The 16,357-nt window shown below is 29.2% G+C and overlaps 2 protein-coding genes and 1 long non-coding RNA gene across 3 annotated transcripts; 2 read left to right on the top strand and 1 right to left on the bottom strand.

Annotated features, from left to right (window-relative positions):
* Nucleotides 1–1,571: 1,571 nt before the first annotated feature.
* On the bottom strand, nt 1,572–3,196 carry LOC114421841. Its single transcript, XM_028387930.1, has 3 exons — nt 3,006–3,196; nt 2,700–2,905; nt 1,572–1,944 (listed from the first exon to the last, which is right to left on the bottom strand). Exons 1-3 carry the CDS (start codon nt 3,102–3,104, stop codon nt 1,728–1,730), a joined length of 522 nt encoding a protein of 173 aa, XP_028243731.1. The 5' UTR covers nt 3,105–3,196; the 3' UTR covers nt 1,572–1,727.
* Nucleotides 3,197–6,937: 3,741 nt separating this feature from the next.
* LOC114422629 (protein HEAT-STRESS-ASSOCIATED 32-like) lies at nt 6,938–9,566 on the top strand. Its single transcript, XM_028389087.1, has 5 exons — nt 6,938–7,247; nt 7,541–7,732; nt 7,848–8,058; nt 8,810–9,033; nt 9,265–9,566. The coding sequence occupies exons 1-5, from the start codon at nt 7,125–7,127 to the stop codon at nt 9,373–9,375; spliced, it is 861 nt and encodes a 286-aa protein (XP_028244888.1). The 5' UTR covers nt 6,938–7,124; the 3' UTR covers nt 9,376–9,566.
* A 1,234-nt stretch (nt 9,567–10,800) lies between these two features.
* On the top strand, nt 10,801–13,557 carry LOC114424312. The gene is made up of 2 exons (XR_003668969.1): nt 10,801–10,988; nt 12,949–13,557. It is a non-coding gene; the product is annotated as an uncharacterized LOC114424312 (long non-coding RNA).
* The last annotated feature ends 2,800 nt before the right edge of the window (nt 13,558–16,357 follow it).

The raw sequence follows: 16,357 nt of genomic DNA, 5'->3' as shown, positions 1-16,357 counted from the left end.
TCTTTCACATGATCTGCCACATGCAAAGTTCAACTGGCATAAGTGACCACGCTTTAAGTCATCAGATGCGCGTTAAGCCACTAGATGCAGGCTAAGCCACCATATGCAAGCTAAGCTGCCAGATGCGGGCTAAGTTGTCAAATGCGTGCTAAATCGTTAAAGATGCGCTAAGCTTGACTTCCAAGTTAGCTCCTCATGCTAAGCGATTGTTGGCACATTGAGCGTGTTACTCTAGTTCTTCAACCCTCTTGCAAGCCTCTTATTGTGTAACTCTATACAAAATACAACCAAAAATATTATAAATTAACTAACTTTAGCATCTATCGGATAAAAACTCAGAAGAAACTACATTTTTAATGTTTTAACACAAAATAAGTAATAAAAGAGAGAGAAAATTAGATAATTACCATGTGATATAAATATTCAAATTACGTGTGCATAACAATTATCATGTACCATGACTAAAAATATATTTAGACCTAAAATAAAATAACACTTAATTGATTTGTAATTTATTAAAATTAAAATAATAAAAATATATAACTTATCATTAATTGGTAAATTATTTACATTGCCAACAAATTTTAAGATGTATAATTTTATAATTTTCTTGCTCAATTACATTAAAATAATTTGTATTTTTATTTGTATATTTGATCTTCTTAATTGTTTTTTAATCTACTATTAACTCTTTATCAAATTTCAATTTCAACGGCTCTTTTAAAAATAACAAAAAAGAAAGAATTTTGAATGATAAAAATAAATTTATATCACAATTTAAATTATTTATTATAAATTTAAAACATAACTTTTATATTAAATGGAATGTATATATTATAAATTTTAATTATAATATAATTTATGTATTCAAAATATTTATTATAAATTTTAATTAAATAAAAACAAACATTTATACTATGCAATATAAAAATTAATTTTTAAGTTAAAAAAGAGGGAAATTTTAATTTTAGAAATTTTTTTTTTTAAAGAATTAAAATTTCAAAACCTGTTTTTTTATCCCCTTTCCTTTCTTTTCTTTCAACAAGACGCAGGACGAATATGGTATCCATTTCTTGCCGGAAAATAACTATTCCGTGGACCACGTCATGTCACCTTTTCTGGGTGTGGGCACAAGTAGCTTGACTCGGTTCTAATTACTAAGTTACTGTTAGAGTGCAAAACAAAAGGGTATCATAAAATTTTAAGGTTAAATATCACTTTTAATTCTTTATATTTTAGTCAATTTTAAAATAAAAGACAAAACATCCAAAAAAAAAATATTAGAACATAAAAAATCAAAGTAACAGTTAGTCAAATTTTAAATATTTAGTAATGGCTAATGCCAAAGACCCTAAAGTTATGTTAGAGACTTAGAGTTTACTAGTTTAGAATACTGAGTAAATAAATAAATAATGTGTCGATGGTTAAAAGTAATTATATTATAATTTGAATGGTTCAATTTAAATTCAAAATGAATTTATATATTCAATAATATTTATTTATTATAAATTTCAATTATAATATAATATATATTAAAAATATTTATCTAAATAAATATTAATCATGTGCATCTAGATATCCAAAGGTTACGTAATTTGTGAAAAGTGAATGAGAATGAGAGGAAAAGAAAAAGAAAGGTAAATAATTGTACATTTCTTATCTAATGGCAGTTGAAATCCTTGGTCTTAGAATTAATCTTTGAGTCATGGTAACAAAGTGAATGATGATTAAGTGTGGCCTACAATGGAGTTTCCTTGCCTCTTTTCTTCCCTTCTTGTGGCAGTTACAGAAACATAATAACCAATGGTGAACAACCCGTGTATGAAGCATAGAATCCCTCCAATGGATAGAAACCGACGATTTGATATCCCACACGATTCCCTTGATCTTGAGTTGGCTAAGGAGCCAAAAATCAGCAAGGAGAAAGCAATCCCTAATAATATCCTGCAATGAACACCAATTCAACGACTTAACACATCAAATTTTATTCTCTTTATGCGATGATTTGTTCAACATGAGGCCAAATTGATAGAATTAATCAACCAGTATTGACATGGATTAATGTGAAAATCGAAGAGGATAAGGCCTCGGGTAATATACAAATAATTGTTTTTAAGCATATTATAGGTTACAAGTATTCACCAATTTTATAAAATAATTAATCTCAATCGAGAACATGATTTGTTATTATGGATTTTTTTTAATCATTTTTTTCATCCATAATATTAGAATATGGTACTTTGCTTGATTTTGAAATTTTACCTCTTGATAACCGGTTAAGTGGTGTTAATCATAATTAGAAAATAAGAATAATTCTTAAATGGACAGGTACCTAACAACACAGCACATCACATCTTGGTACATCCGCACATCCAATAAATTTTTTTCATATCATTAAATTTTATGATGTATAAATTTTTAATTGGATGTATTAGGTACATGGTTATCTAAGAGTTACTTATAATATAATACTAAAAGTACAGAAGGAATTATATCTAACTTTTATTCTTTACTGGGTAAGTGGAGTTTTGAGTACCACCGGTGAATATATCTGAATATCTATGAGAATGGGTAACCTAACCAAAATAATGACACATTAAAATATCGGAGGTGAGTGCAACCTGTGGTACCATATGACATGACATGTGTATATTTGAAGCACCAATCAGCTGAAATAACACATGTTGAAAAGGACTTACCAAGATAAAATGAGAAAAGCCACTGCTAATCGCCCATTAGCTGTGGCTCCTTGGCATTCTTCTTTGGATTGCATGCAAATGCACCGACCAAGCAAGTGAGCAATTGCATGAGCAAAGACCAAGCAAATGGAAGCAGCAAGTCCTAGCTTGAAAGCTTCATAGCTTGGATCCCTACACTCAAGTACCCACACTTTCAAGTCCTTAACCTGTTCTCATCCCAAAACATGAAAAGAAGACTCATTAATTAATGTTCTCATGACCAAGATTGAGGTATATACATATTTTTGGTCTTATTAGAGTGAGTACCTTGTTTTGAGCCATTTCTGCTTGAATTCCAAGTATGCCAGCTACAATGTCCAAGACCAAGACAAAAATGCAGACAAGGAACCCATAGTTTTTGGCCATTATCACAAAATTCAAAGGCAACAACACAGTAAGGCCAAGCTGTTAAATTAGATAACTTGTTCATAACTCCTTTACTTTAATAGTGGAGCTAACGGAGGAATAAGAATAAAAGGTTCAGCCAGGTATAATTTGCTGCATATTATTATCATAAATGAGAAAAATTTGCTGTGATCTACGGCTAAAAGCTGTTTTTCCTCTTCACAGTTTACTTTATTCTTCGTTTTTCTTTCCCTTTCTAATATTCCTTCCATCAGGGGCACGGAAAGCAGAGTTTCACCACCAAGGAAAGGCCACAACCATGGCTTTGGATTATGGTTGTGTTAAAGGGAACCAATATATTGCTCAAGAGCCTCCCTACTTTTAATTTCATTATTATTTCTGCTATTGGGTCATAGGAATTGTAGCCAAAATGCAACCGAATTACTGCCCCAAATTTTTAGTGATTTGATATAAATCATTCTTTACCTCACATTTCTTAACAAACTAAAGATTAAGAAAGAATACTCACTATTGTTTAGCTTTGAGTGATCTTTTCAAGACTTTAACTGTATTTATCATAAAGATATATAATTGACTTAAGGATTAAAAAAATGAGATTTAAGGATGAAAGAAGGAGAGAAAAGAAATTGCAAGTTTGAATTGACATTTTTTAATTAACATATTAACATTTATGGATAATTTTTTTTTATATCATAATTGCTTTAGCACTGATTGCATTTACCCACAATTTGGGCAAGCAAAATGTTAACACTACGAAACAAATTTCCTGATGAAACAGAGAAATTGTTCGAACTTTTTATTTATTTATTTATATCAGACTTGTTCAACCCTTTTTAAATTTTTAAATTAAGATTTATTTTAAAAGTATTTGTCCGCGTTTTTAATTTGTACATTTCGTGTTCCTTTCGCAACGAATATCACTGCTCTTCGGCAATTACTGTTCAACCGCATCTTAGTTAGCAATCTAAATTCATAAGATAGTTGCTTTTAACACATAGTATTTTTATTGGGACACCTATTAATACAGGTGAAAGGATTAGAATATCTTTCATCATTTTTTTTAAATACGGATTGATGATCCATATGACTCTAACAATCTAAAATCATAAGGTAGTTGCTTTGGATACTTAGTTTTTTTGTTGGAACACCTATCAACACAGGTGAAAGGGTTAAAATCTCATTTTTTAAATACGAATATGACTCATACAGATTGACAATCTGAGTTTTTTTTTTAACTTTTTTTTAAAAAAATAATAATAATTAAAAAAAACTCATACGGATTGTTGATCCGACAATCCTTATAACTCATACGGATCATCAATTCGTATAATTGTTTTTAAACTCATACGGGTCAATAATTCCTATGAGTTTTTTTAAAAAAAAAATTTAAAATTTGAAATCCATATTTATGAAATTGTTAAAACTATTACAAAAAAATTACACTACAAAACAAATTAAAAAAATATATTTGCAATTTTATTTTTTTTAAAAAGTCCTATGGATCAGCAATTTGTAAGAAACATACAGATTAACAATCCGTAAGGCCATACGGATCAGCAATTCGTACAAACCATACGGATTGACAATCCGTATGTTTTTTTAAAAAAATTTATGCATCTTTTTTTCTCCGACGATGAAAAAACCACCACCAAACTTCATTTCATAAATAACACATGTACAGAGTCAGAGACAACAAACAAACGCTCGAAATAGGAGACTAATGAAAACTAATTACACTAAGGAAGTGAGATTTTAGTAGGAAAAAAAATACTGCAAAAATAAAAAAACAAAACCTGTTATCTATAATCAAAAATACCTATAAAATATTTTATGTATCTTGAAAATCTGTTGGATGTCCCAACGTTGGGCACCCAACAAAATCATAATCATAAAATATTGTCCGAGGGCCTAAAGTCTTAATGTTTTCGATCCTACTCTTTTGAGTTATCAAGAAATCAAAAATTTCTACAAGGATCAAAGATCCATTCACCCAAAAAAAAGGGATCTCCTCCATCTTTCATTATTTTAATTTAAAGTTATAAATGATAAATGATTAAATTTGCAATTACACAAGTGTTCAGAAGTATTTGTCAAAAATAGGGGCTCCCTGCCTCACTCCACTTCAGAAAAAAAAAAATGTTAAAAAAAAAGTGTTCAGAAGTAAATTGCACATAATTGATGCCTCTGTGTATATTATTTGCTATTATTAACGAAATGACCCAACTCTATTGACTTTTTTTTTTTTTTTTACATTATTACTATTATTTTAGCTTGTGTGATGCAAAAATAAATGTTTATTTTTATAACTAAAATTTATAATTTATAATAAATAAATATTTTTAAATATAAATTATATTTTAGATTTATGATAAATATTTTATGTTGCAATATAATTTTAATTTTGGCAATTTATTATTTTTAATTTTGATTTAATTGTTATTATCATGTTACTGCGTACGTAACCAAGTGATAAAGAGAGGATTTATTTATCATGAGGTTATTTAAGATTGTTTTTCCTAACAATTTTTTTTTATCATAAGTTGGTATGATGTGAAAATTTCTAATTAATAGCATGTATTGTTTCAATAAAAGTTTTAAAATTAAATTAAATCAGACCGAATAAGAACTACTTTAGTAACCAAATTATTAATTCTTAAAATCATATTATTATCTTTAATTTTTTTTTATAAGAAACAAGTTATAATTTAAAAAAAAATTAGATCAGTTCTGATGGAAATGAAACTACTTTAGTGACCAAATTATTAACCATAAAAAATCATATTACTATATCTAGTCATTTTTATATTAAAAAGAACAAGTTGTAGTAATATGATTTTTTTTAGAATTAGTGAAAACTAGTTAAACCTTCTTAAAATAATAATTATTTTTAAACATATAAATTATATTTTAGATTTATGATAAATATTTTATGTTGCAATGTAATTTTAATTTTGATGATTTATTATTTTTAATCTTGATTTAATTATTATTATCATGTTACTGCGTACGTAACCAGGTGATAAAGAGAGGACTTATTTATCATGAGGTTATTTAAAATTGTTTTTCCTAACAATTTTTTTTTATCATAAGTTGTTATGATGTGAAAATTTCTAATTAATAGCATGTATTATTTCAATAAAAGTTTTAAAATTAAATTAAATCAGTCCAAATCGAATAAGAACTACCAAATTATGAATCCTTAAAATCATATTATCATCTTTGATTTTTTTTTAAAAAATAATTAGATCGGTCCTGATCGAAATGGAACTACTGACCAAATTATTAACCATAAAAAGCCATATTACTATATCTAGGCATTTTTATATTAAAAAGAACAAGTTTAGTAATATGATTTTTTTAAGAATCAGTGAAAACTAGTTAAACCTTCTTAAAATTGATAAAATAAATACAGTGCAGAAAATCAATTTAAATCAATATTTTTTTAAAAATCTATTCTTTAAGTTCAATTTAAAATATTTTAAAGATGAAAACACATATTTAATAAGAGTAATTACAAATTTATATAAATTATTTTATCAATTATTATGAAAAAAATTATAAAACATATAATTTAGTCTTTAACTAGTTTACAATTTTATACATCTTCATTTCTTAGATAATTTTCATTATTTATATTTATAGATGTAAACTTTGTATTAATATGTATTTCTATAGTGTTAATTAGTATATGTATTTTTTATTGCAATTATTTTATGTATTTAGGCGGTAAAAAATAAATATTATATGTATTTATTAAGGATAACATAGTAGATTTTATAAATTTATTTTTGGAACACTAACTAAAAAAAGTAAACAAGTGTTGCAATGTGGTGAATGCAACACTTGGATGGAATACCGAACTGCTACAGCAAGCATTTCCAGCGTTTTCTAGAAACAACTTCATTCTTCTCTTTCTCTCTATCTATTCATTCACGTTTGGGAGATAGAAAAGGTAAGGGAAAATCCAAAGAAAGAAAGGAAACGGAATAATTCGATACCCCTCTCGTCTCGTAACTAACCATGGCAGCGTTCCGATGGAAGAGCTTCGAGGAGAATGAGGATCGCCCAGCCAAGCCTCGTCATTTTGGCGTCACCGAGATTCAAAGCCCCCACTGCACTCTCTTCTCCCACAACCTTCTTCAGGTTTTCTCTTCATCACTCTGTTTTGATTGAGCTTAACAGTTAAGTGATTATCATGGTGGATCATCTTTACAACATGATCCTTAATCTTAATTAATTGCTGGATAATTGAGAAATTATTATATAGTCTGCATCACACATTTTACACTTTTTTTTTTATTGGTAAGAATCAAAGAAAGAGATATAGAAAGTTTACAACAACTTGCGCACCTGCTTGATTAACTGAGCCAGACTCCTTTAGTAGTCTGGATCACACATGTGATACTTAACAAATTAGTTTGGAATGTTTTGTGAAGGATATTTTTGAATCTATGGGAGACTATGTAGATGGGTTAAAGTTTTCTGGAGGTTCTCACAGCATGATGCCAAAGGCTACTATCAAGCAAATCATTGACATGGCCCATCAGCATGACGTGTATGTTAGCACGGGTGATTGGGCTGAGCACATGATTAGCAAAAGTCCATCAGGTTTCAAGGAATATGTAGAGGTCTCTCTCTGCCCACCTGATTCAATATTAATGTTAGTACTACTATAATACTATTATTTTGTGATGAATTTTGGTTTCTGATTTGGTTGCGTGGTTTTTTGTCCTGTTGTCATAGGAATGCAAGCAGTTGGGGTTTGACACAATTGAGCTCAATGTGGGATCGCTTGAGATTCCTGAAGAAACCTTTTTGAGATTTGTCCGCTTGGTCAAAAGTGGTGGTCTCAAAGCTAAGCCTCATTTTCAAGTGAAGTTTAATGAGTCTGATATTCCCAAAGGTGGTGACAGGGCTTATGGGGCTTATATTCCCCCTGTACCTAGATCATTTGGTAAGGATATTTTATATTTATCTCTCGCATATTTAGGCATTGTTGCAGATGCTATATTCTGGAATCTGCATTGTACTAGAAAAAAAGAAGTAATAAAAAGTATATATAACAAGTGAGGTGACATAATCTTAATAAATGTCTTTTGTTTCAGACAATACTACTTGCTCATGTAATTTTCGTGAATGCAGTAAGATGATTCACTACACTGTTATTGATAAGCCTGATATGATATATAATTGTTTAAAAATGTACTGCTATTTAGATTTTGGTTTTTTCCTTTTTTTAATGAGAATGACAATGCAATGTTTTCAATTGAAGCTTGGTTCGCAATGAAATGGCATGCAATGACATCCAATTTGGATAAATTGATCAATCAGATGGATGAATGTAGAAGAGATGTTTATTATGGATTCCTTCACCTTTATTACTTCATATAAATCTGCTGAGAATGTATGCAGAATCAAATGGCTAGAGGGGGAGGATAGGGGTTCAGTACACCTATCCTATGAGGTATCTATATATATGAAGACACTGATGTTGGACATATTACAAATTTTTAGATGCTACTATTTTCTGTTTTGAATGGTGCTTACTGCTTATGAAATTCTCAGGCACTAATCACTAGTACATATAGACATAGTATATCTAATCCTTTGGAGTGAAGGTTGATTGCCATTCACCAATGAAAAATGTAGAATCAACACAAATACAATATATTGGTTTACCATTCCTTTTTAATTTTTCCCCGCAGAATTGGTAGAAGATGTGAATCTCTTGATCAGAAGGGCTGAGAGATGTCTGGAAGCAGGTGCAGACATGATAATGATTGATGCTGATGATGTCAGCAAACATGCTGATAACATGCGTGCAGACATCATTGCCAAAATCATAGGGCGCCTTGGTATTGAGAAGACTATGTTTGAAGCATCAAATCAGAGAATATCGGAGTGGTTCATCAAACAATATGGTCCAAAGGTAAATGCTCTACTAAATAATTTGATTCTTGTCATAGTTTTCCTTTTTACCAAGAATAAGAAACTTTTTTTTATTAGCAAATGTTAGTTTATTAGTTTTGTTAGAAATATCATTTGGGGGGATTTTAACTCCCCATCTCTCCCTTCTCCCTTCACTCTTTCCCAACCACTTCCCCAAGAATAAGAAACCTATGTTACAGCTTTGTTGACATTATTGTTTGGTTATGTTCAGGTGAACCTCTTTATTGATCATTCGAACGTGGTGGATGTGGAGTGCCTCAGGGGGCGCAACTTGGGTAGAAATCTTGCTTCTTTCCTTGGTGCTTCAGATTTCCTGTTCTGAAGTGAGGGAATTTTCGTATAGCACCAAGTGGGGTTGATTTGTTTGTGCATAATGCAAAGACTTGAGGTTTGCCATGTGTGTTACAGTTAGTGTGTTACATATTTCCTTTAGTGATTGAAGATTGGAAAATTTTAAATGGAGAGACTGAAATAAATGAAACATATTTCATGAAATTTATTTCCCTTCTTGAATTTGTGTTTTCTTATTTGCGCTTCATGTAATAATTAATCTAATATTGTACTTCTCATAAAATGATAAAATAATTTCGGTGTTATTTGTATTTTTTTAACGCAAAAATTTTGAGCGTGACAGAGCTGGTGGATGTGTTTGGACCGTAATTTGTAAATTGTTTTTTCGTCAATTGAAAAACATATTTTTGTTAACCTTTACTCAAATAATAATATAAAATTTAAAAATGTTTTTTTTTAACGAAAAAACTATGTTCAAATACAGCACAATTGTGATTTTTTCTTCTAATATATTATCTGTATATAAAATTTAGTTTATACTTTTTCTTTGGGGATTACAAAAAGTGGTAGAACATATAAATACTCTAAATATATGTTGAAACTGACAACAATTTTTACTTTATACTTTTGATGCTACAACAGTTTGGGTTAAACCAATTAGATACGGTTGAATGTATACTGCTAACATTTATGATTTTCTTTAATAAAATTACAGAGTTTTAGTATTAAGAGAAATTTTCAGTTAAACATGGAGTACTAGGTCAATAAATTATTATTAACTTCTACTAACCAGTGTATTTACAACTACTAACCAAGATATTGTATTTGTAGCAATCGGAAACCAAGATGTATTTGTGTTGATTTTAACTCGTGGTTTAAGAATATTGATTAAAGAATTCAAAGTATAAATATTTTTTATTAAGAGATGAAAAATTATATCATCTATCTTGATTTTTTTTTTTATGATTTACACACTAAATATCTAATTTTTAAGTTCTTTAATTAATGCTACACTGATTAGCCAGATCCATTAAATATTAAGTAATAACATCCTTTAATTTATTGTCGAGATGCGCTAACTTAAATGCTTTAAATTACGTTGATCCAATTTCATTAGGTAGATCTAGTTTGGACGGGACCACAACCACGAAAATCTTTCAAAACAATATCAAATGAACTCGCTCATTTAGAAAGAAATAAAAGCAACCTTTTGAATTATATTTTGATTTGTGTGAAAAAACTTCTTTAACATAAATTTCTGTAAAATTATATTTATTAACAATTTAGTTTAAAATATACTGTGAGTTGTGGAAGCTTAGAACTACAAAAATTTAAAATGCATAATAACTATATAAATACCTATATTGGTTGATTTAAAATTAGAAGTTGCTTAATTAATTTTTTATTTTATTTTTCCCTATTTTGTACTACCAGTTTGTTTATTTAGCCAAAAAGTCGTTTATCGTTATGGTTACGGATGGTTCCTCTTCTTCCTCTCACATGGCATGACACCAGTAATAATAACACATTCCACTTTCCCATCTCTGGTTTTTACATTACAATACAACCTTAACGCTCTTGTTCACGAAACACGCGCTTTTTCACAACCTTCGAAGTCTTTTTCGCAACCTTCGAAGTCAAAAGGTAACGCTTTTTTCTTCACTCCAATAAACTTCTCATCCTTCATTCTTAGCTTTTATGTGCAGATTTTTCCGCCCGCTGTGTCTTATTATTAAGCCTTTCTATCTTGTTGTTTATGCATTACCAACGGGGAAAAAACACTTTTTTCCCCTACGGGTATTGGATCATTTGAATAATTGATTTTACCCAAACAAATTATTTTGGTTTAGGTGCTCTGTTCTACCAGGTAAAGCTTAATTTTCAATATGGTCTTCACCATTTTAATTTTCTGAGCATGTTGTGTGCATTTTGCATAATTGGGTGTTGTCTTGTTTGATTGGGGTATGTGTTACTTTAGATTGGATCAATGGGGTTAATGTGATTAGGAATTATCAACAAGGTAATTCTGGGAGTGGGTGAGGTTGTGTTGAATCTACTATGCTGAGGAATGTTACCAGGATGAGGCATTTTGTTTCATGTTTTTTTTCCCTTGTTTTGTGTATCTTGATTTTGTTGAATGTTAATTTGATTTTTTAACATGTTATTGCAATTGTGGCTGTTGCACCAGGTTTAGGATAAAAAATATTGTTGAAATACCAGGAAAATAATGTTGGGATTTGTCGAAGATGGTTAAATGTGGATTCAAGCATCTTGATGTTCATTTTTGGCATTGCTATACTACCAATAGCAATGGTTAAATGTGTCTACTAGCTGTATTTTAATGAACTCAGGAGTGCCAAAAGTTCGTGTCTTGTGAATAGAGGAGTGTCAGGAACACACTTTTAGCACACTCTTTCAAACACACTCTCCCTAATTGGTTAAAATTTATTGAAAACTAAATCAGGAGAGAGACTCATTAAATATGATGTTAGACCCACCAATTTTTATCATTTTCAATAAATTTCAGCCAACAAGAGAGTGTGTTTGAAGGAGTGTGTTTCTAGCATTTCTCCTTGTGGATATGCTATACCACCAATATTTTGAATGTTTTTGTAATAAAAAATATTGGTTTTCTATTGATTTATACAAAATGAACCGCTTGTGATGTTCTCGTATCTCCTCTTGTATATGAGGAAGAAAAGTTATTCTCACTTCTAAGTTTCTCATTGGTCATTACATTTGATTAAAAACTTGTGTTCTTGATGTCTTTAGGGGTTGCATTGGTTTAATGCTGAGTTTTCTCTTTTAGTTGTGTTTTGATTCTCTACCAGCCTCTGTAGTGTAGTGGAATTCTGAATGCTTTTTTTTGTAGAGAGTCTGTTTGCTAATTAATATTTTGCCAAGGATATTTATTTAATCTATGATAATTTATGCCTTCCCATCAGATTTTTTCTAGGTCCTACATGGGATTGAGTAGACTGCTTTCACCATCATGTTTTGGAGTTTTGATTAAGGATTGAATATAAATTCGCCAGAGAAACATTTAGGTTTTGCAATTTTGCCACTTGCTTTCTGTGTCTGATGAAATGAGTGTCAACTTATGGCTTTATTTACTTCTGAGCTGTTTCCATCTTGATGATGAATTAGCATTTAGTTATTCCTTATTGAAATTGAGGAGTAAGATGAGAAAAAAACTGCCTTTTGTTTGAGGGAAGACTTTTCACTACATTCTGAATTTCCTTAGGTTCTGCATTTAATGTGACTCTGATTTTTATCTAGACATATAGGGAGAATATTAGGTAAGAGCGTGAATGGAATGATCTTAAATCTAAATCATACATCTCCATGGATGGTTATCTGGTAGTAGCTCCTTGATGCGTCTGATTTTTATGCTTTTCACTTGATGCGTCCCTTATATATATTAATATTTGCAAAATATCTGCTACTTCTAGCCCCCCACGATATAAACTTTATATTCTAATCTCATGGCAGGTGATTCATGTAACAGATCTCACCTAATAGGATAAGGCTATTATTGTTGTTGTTGCTGCTATTGTGCATTGAATTTCGTCAAACTCTTGCTAATGTTAGATATGTTGTACAGATTCAGGCATTCTAGTCCCGAGTAAGTCATTGTAGAAGCCATGGTTCTCGACTCCATTTTGTCGTCTTCTCCTTGTCTGAAGTCACCATCTTTCAGTAGGCAGTTTGCAAGGCATGAACTGGGAAGTTGGTCAACACTCGTCAAGAGACACTGCTTCCTCTTATCTGCTCTTGCTCTACTAACTGTCCTCTGTACCATTTATCTATATTTTGCAGTTACATTCGCAGCCAATGACTCCTGCTCTGGGTTGAGTGGATCTCTGAGAGATTCCTGTCATATGGAGCATGTTATGGATTCTGAAGCCAAGAGTAAACTGAAAGGTCTGAGACATTTATGATTTCCAATTCAAGTTGTGCCGGAGAGTTTTTTTATCTTTTCCTTTAGTATAATATGTACTATTTATCCATACTGTTTATCTTAGTATTTGTGAGCCAAAATGTACAATGTATGTAGAAAGCAATTTCTTGAATGCTCATTTGGGGGCTGCTTTCTGGGGTCTAATATAAGATCAGTGAGCATCCTGTTGATGGTTAATTCAAAACTTCAGATTTCTCATTTGTGAAATACGTTTGGTTCATTTTTAAATATGGACCTTTTCATGAAGGATCATTTTCGTTGTTGCAAACCAGAGGACATTGGTTAACTTGCACAATGAGTTGGGAGAATGATGCTCACGTATAACTTAGTGCCGGTTAGGTAATATAAAAACCATTTCCCAATAATTCTGTGATTTAAATTATTTTAAATATGAAAATTAGCTTATGCATCATGTGTGTGAATTATTACAAGAAAAAAGAATTTACTGTAGATTAGTGAGACTTAATCACAAAGGCAAGCTGCTCGAGCTTCACGAACATGGACGCATCTGATATACTACATTCTGTCATGTACAGAGAAAGTTTGCCATCAACTCCCTAGAGACTTTGAGAAATCAAGTGAAGATGAACATCAGTAGTTAACTAGTTATCGATTTTATTTGGTTAGTGGCATGTTTTGATTTAGTTTCACGTTAATGATTACTTTATCAATTGTTATCTTTTAACTTGTTTATGCATATTACTATTAATCTTTGTTGTTTATACCATTGTTTCTCAAAAATTAAATGTCTACCTAGTGAATTGGGAAATGCACGTAATTTACTTGTCTATATTTGCTACTTTCATTACTAAAAATTTACTTGTTTTTAGTCACGCTATAATTTTGCAGTTGTTCTACGCATAGGGAGATTAACTATGAAGAACAAAATCCAAATTCGTTAAGTCTGTTAGGTACATATAATTTTTTTGGTTATATCAATGTTTTATTCCTCTAAGTTCCATTTATTCCTTTAATTTTTAAAGGCTTAAATATAATTTTTTTCTTCTATTTTTTTTTTAAATTTTTGTTTTTAGTCTTTTCATTTTTTAATTAAAATATTTTATCCTTATGTTTAAGAAGTTGTTGATTTTAGTTTCTGATTTTTTAATTGAGACATTTCGTTTATTACTCTTATCAAATTTACAATTTTAGTCATCAATTTTAAATAAACTATATAAATATTGATTGACATGTTCTTGTTTATTAAAAAAAAAATGTTTTTTTAATTATTAAATTTCTAATAAGCTTAATTTATCAAAATAAGTATATAATCAACAAGTTTGAAATTGACTAGAAGAATTAAAATTGTAAATTTTAAAAAAGTGGAATGTCTCAATTAAAAAAGAGAGAACTAAAATAGTGAATTTTTGAAAAATAGAAAACAAAATATCTCAATTAAAAATTGAGAGATTAAAATTACAAATTTAAAAAAATTGAAAATGAAAATTATGTTTTAATCATTTTTTAAATGGTTAAATTTCGTCTTTTAATTTTTAAAATTGATTCAATTTGATTAGGTGTTATGTTCTAAATATTTAACTTACAGGGTTACGGATTGCATGCATCATGCTCACCTCATTTTTTATTTGTTTTGGAAATTTTGATTTTTCTAAAAAGTAAAATAATTTAGGTAAGAAGTAATGGTAGACTTGGATTTTATTAGGAGATATTGTTTTGCTTTTTAGTTGTTTTTTTTCTTGGGCCTTGTTTGATTTTTCAATTTAAAAAATTCCAAAGCATCCGTATAAATGAGAAAGTATATCAAGGAGGGAAGGTAATTTTGTTGGAAAATCAGATTTTTACAAAGATAGAGATTGCAGTATTTTTATTTTTTTTTATGTTGTGATTGCATACTTTGAGGGAAGATAATTTCATTGCGGATAGTTTGGCAAAATGAGGGGCACTGGGACTCCTAAGAGTTGGGTGGTTGTTTATCGGCTTAATTGTGAATTTTATTATTTAATCTTCATTAATTTATATTTTGTCATTCAAGTTTCTTTTTTATAAATTTTATCACTCAAATTTTCAATTTTGACACATTTACTACCGGGATGATGTGTCAAAAAAAAAAGTTAGAGAAAAAACAAAACATCATTTTGTTATCAATTTAATGATAGAATGCATAAAAGTTAAAAATTTGAGTGATAAAATTTCACAAAATGATGAACGTTGAATGGTATAAATTTGTGGGTTGAAAATTCATAAAATGATAAGGTTTTGGTGATAAAAATTCGTGAAAAAAAACTAATAAAATTGAGTAATAAAATTTATAATTAAGCCTCCTTAATTATGATTTTCTCTTTGTCGCACATGATGGCGGTCAAGGAGGTATAATTTAGTTAGTTTAACTTGAAAAATGTAAAATTGTTAATACTGGAGTTTGATAAATGAAAAAGTATACTGCATAAAAAAAAGATAAGAAAATCTTCTATATATTTAAATTAAAATAGCTATTTAGCTCAAAGAGTGCTCCACATTCAATTCCATTTAAATAGTTATTTAATAGCTAATAAGCTTAATTTATTAAAAAAGTATATAGCCAATAAATTTGAAATTGACCAAAGAGATTAAAATCCTAAATATTTTAAAAGTGTGTGGATACATGTCTCAACTAAAAAATTAAAAGATTAAAATCATGAATTTTTTAAAAATAAAGAATAAAATGTTTCAATTAAAAAATAGAAAACTAAAATCACAAATTTTATAAAAAAGATAAAAATTATATTTTAACCTATAATATACTATTAAACAATATTACATAATATCCATAACTTAATAATATTATTGATAGTGGTGACATGAGATAGGTTGGGCCTATCTATTTTTGTTCCTACCCAACTCAAAATTTTGTTAAGATAAAAAAAGACTAACGTGATGTAGATCCAATAATATATTATGTGATTCGGAAACTTAAAAACATAATTAAACCAATTAATTTTTAATAATATAAAAACATCATTTAATATAGTTATTAATTATTATATAGATATTCTTATTTTGGGTTGTTGAAGGGAACACAAAAACTTATTTAAAAAGAAAATAGTAATAGGAC

The sequence above is a fragment of the Glycine soja genome, chromosome 8 (genome assembly GCF_004193775.1).
Source record: "Glycine soja cultivar W05 chromosome 8, ASM419377v2, whole genome shotgun sequence".
Taxonomy (NCBI): domain Eukaryota; kingdom Viridiplantae; phylum Streptophyta; class Magnoliopsida; order Fabales; family Fabaceae; genus Glycine; species Glycine soja.
The sequence above is the reverse complement of the archived record's forward strand: the minus strand, read 5'-3'. Positions and strand labels throughout refer to the sequence as shown.

What these genes read in the sequence shown, in the direction of transcription:
- LOC114421841 (XM_028387930.1), bottom strand. Translation starts at nt 3,104, where the DNA reads ATGGCCAAAAACTATGGGTTCCTTGTCTGCATTTTTGTCTTGGTCTTG. An exon ending in CAGAAATGGCTCAAAACAAG is followed by an intron (nt 2,906 to 3,005) that starts GTACTCACTCTA and finishes GGATGAGAACAG; the next exon opens with GTTAAGGACTTGAAAGTGTG. An exon ending in GCTTTTCTCATTTTATCTTG is followed by an intron (nt 1,945 to 2,699) that starts GTAAGTCCTTTT and finishes TGTTCATTGCAG; the next exon opens with GATATTATTAGGGATTGCTT.
- LOC114422629 (XM_028389087.1), top strand. Translation starts at nt 7,125, where the DNA reads ATGGCAGCGTTCCGATGGAAGAGCTTCGAGGAGAATGAGGATCGCCCA. An exon ending in TCTCCCACAACCTTCTTCAG is followed by an intron (nt 7,248 to 7,540) that starts GTTTTCTCTTCA and finishes TGTTTTGTGAAG; the next exon opens with GATATTTTTGAATCTATGGG. An exon ending in CCCTGTACCTAGATCATTTG is followed by an intron (nt 8,059 to 8,809) that starts GTAAGGATATTT and finishes TTTTCCCCGCAG; the next exon opens with AATTGGTAGAAGATGTGAAT.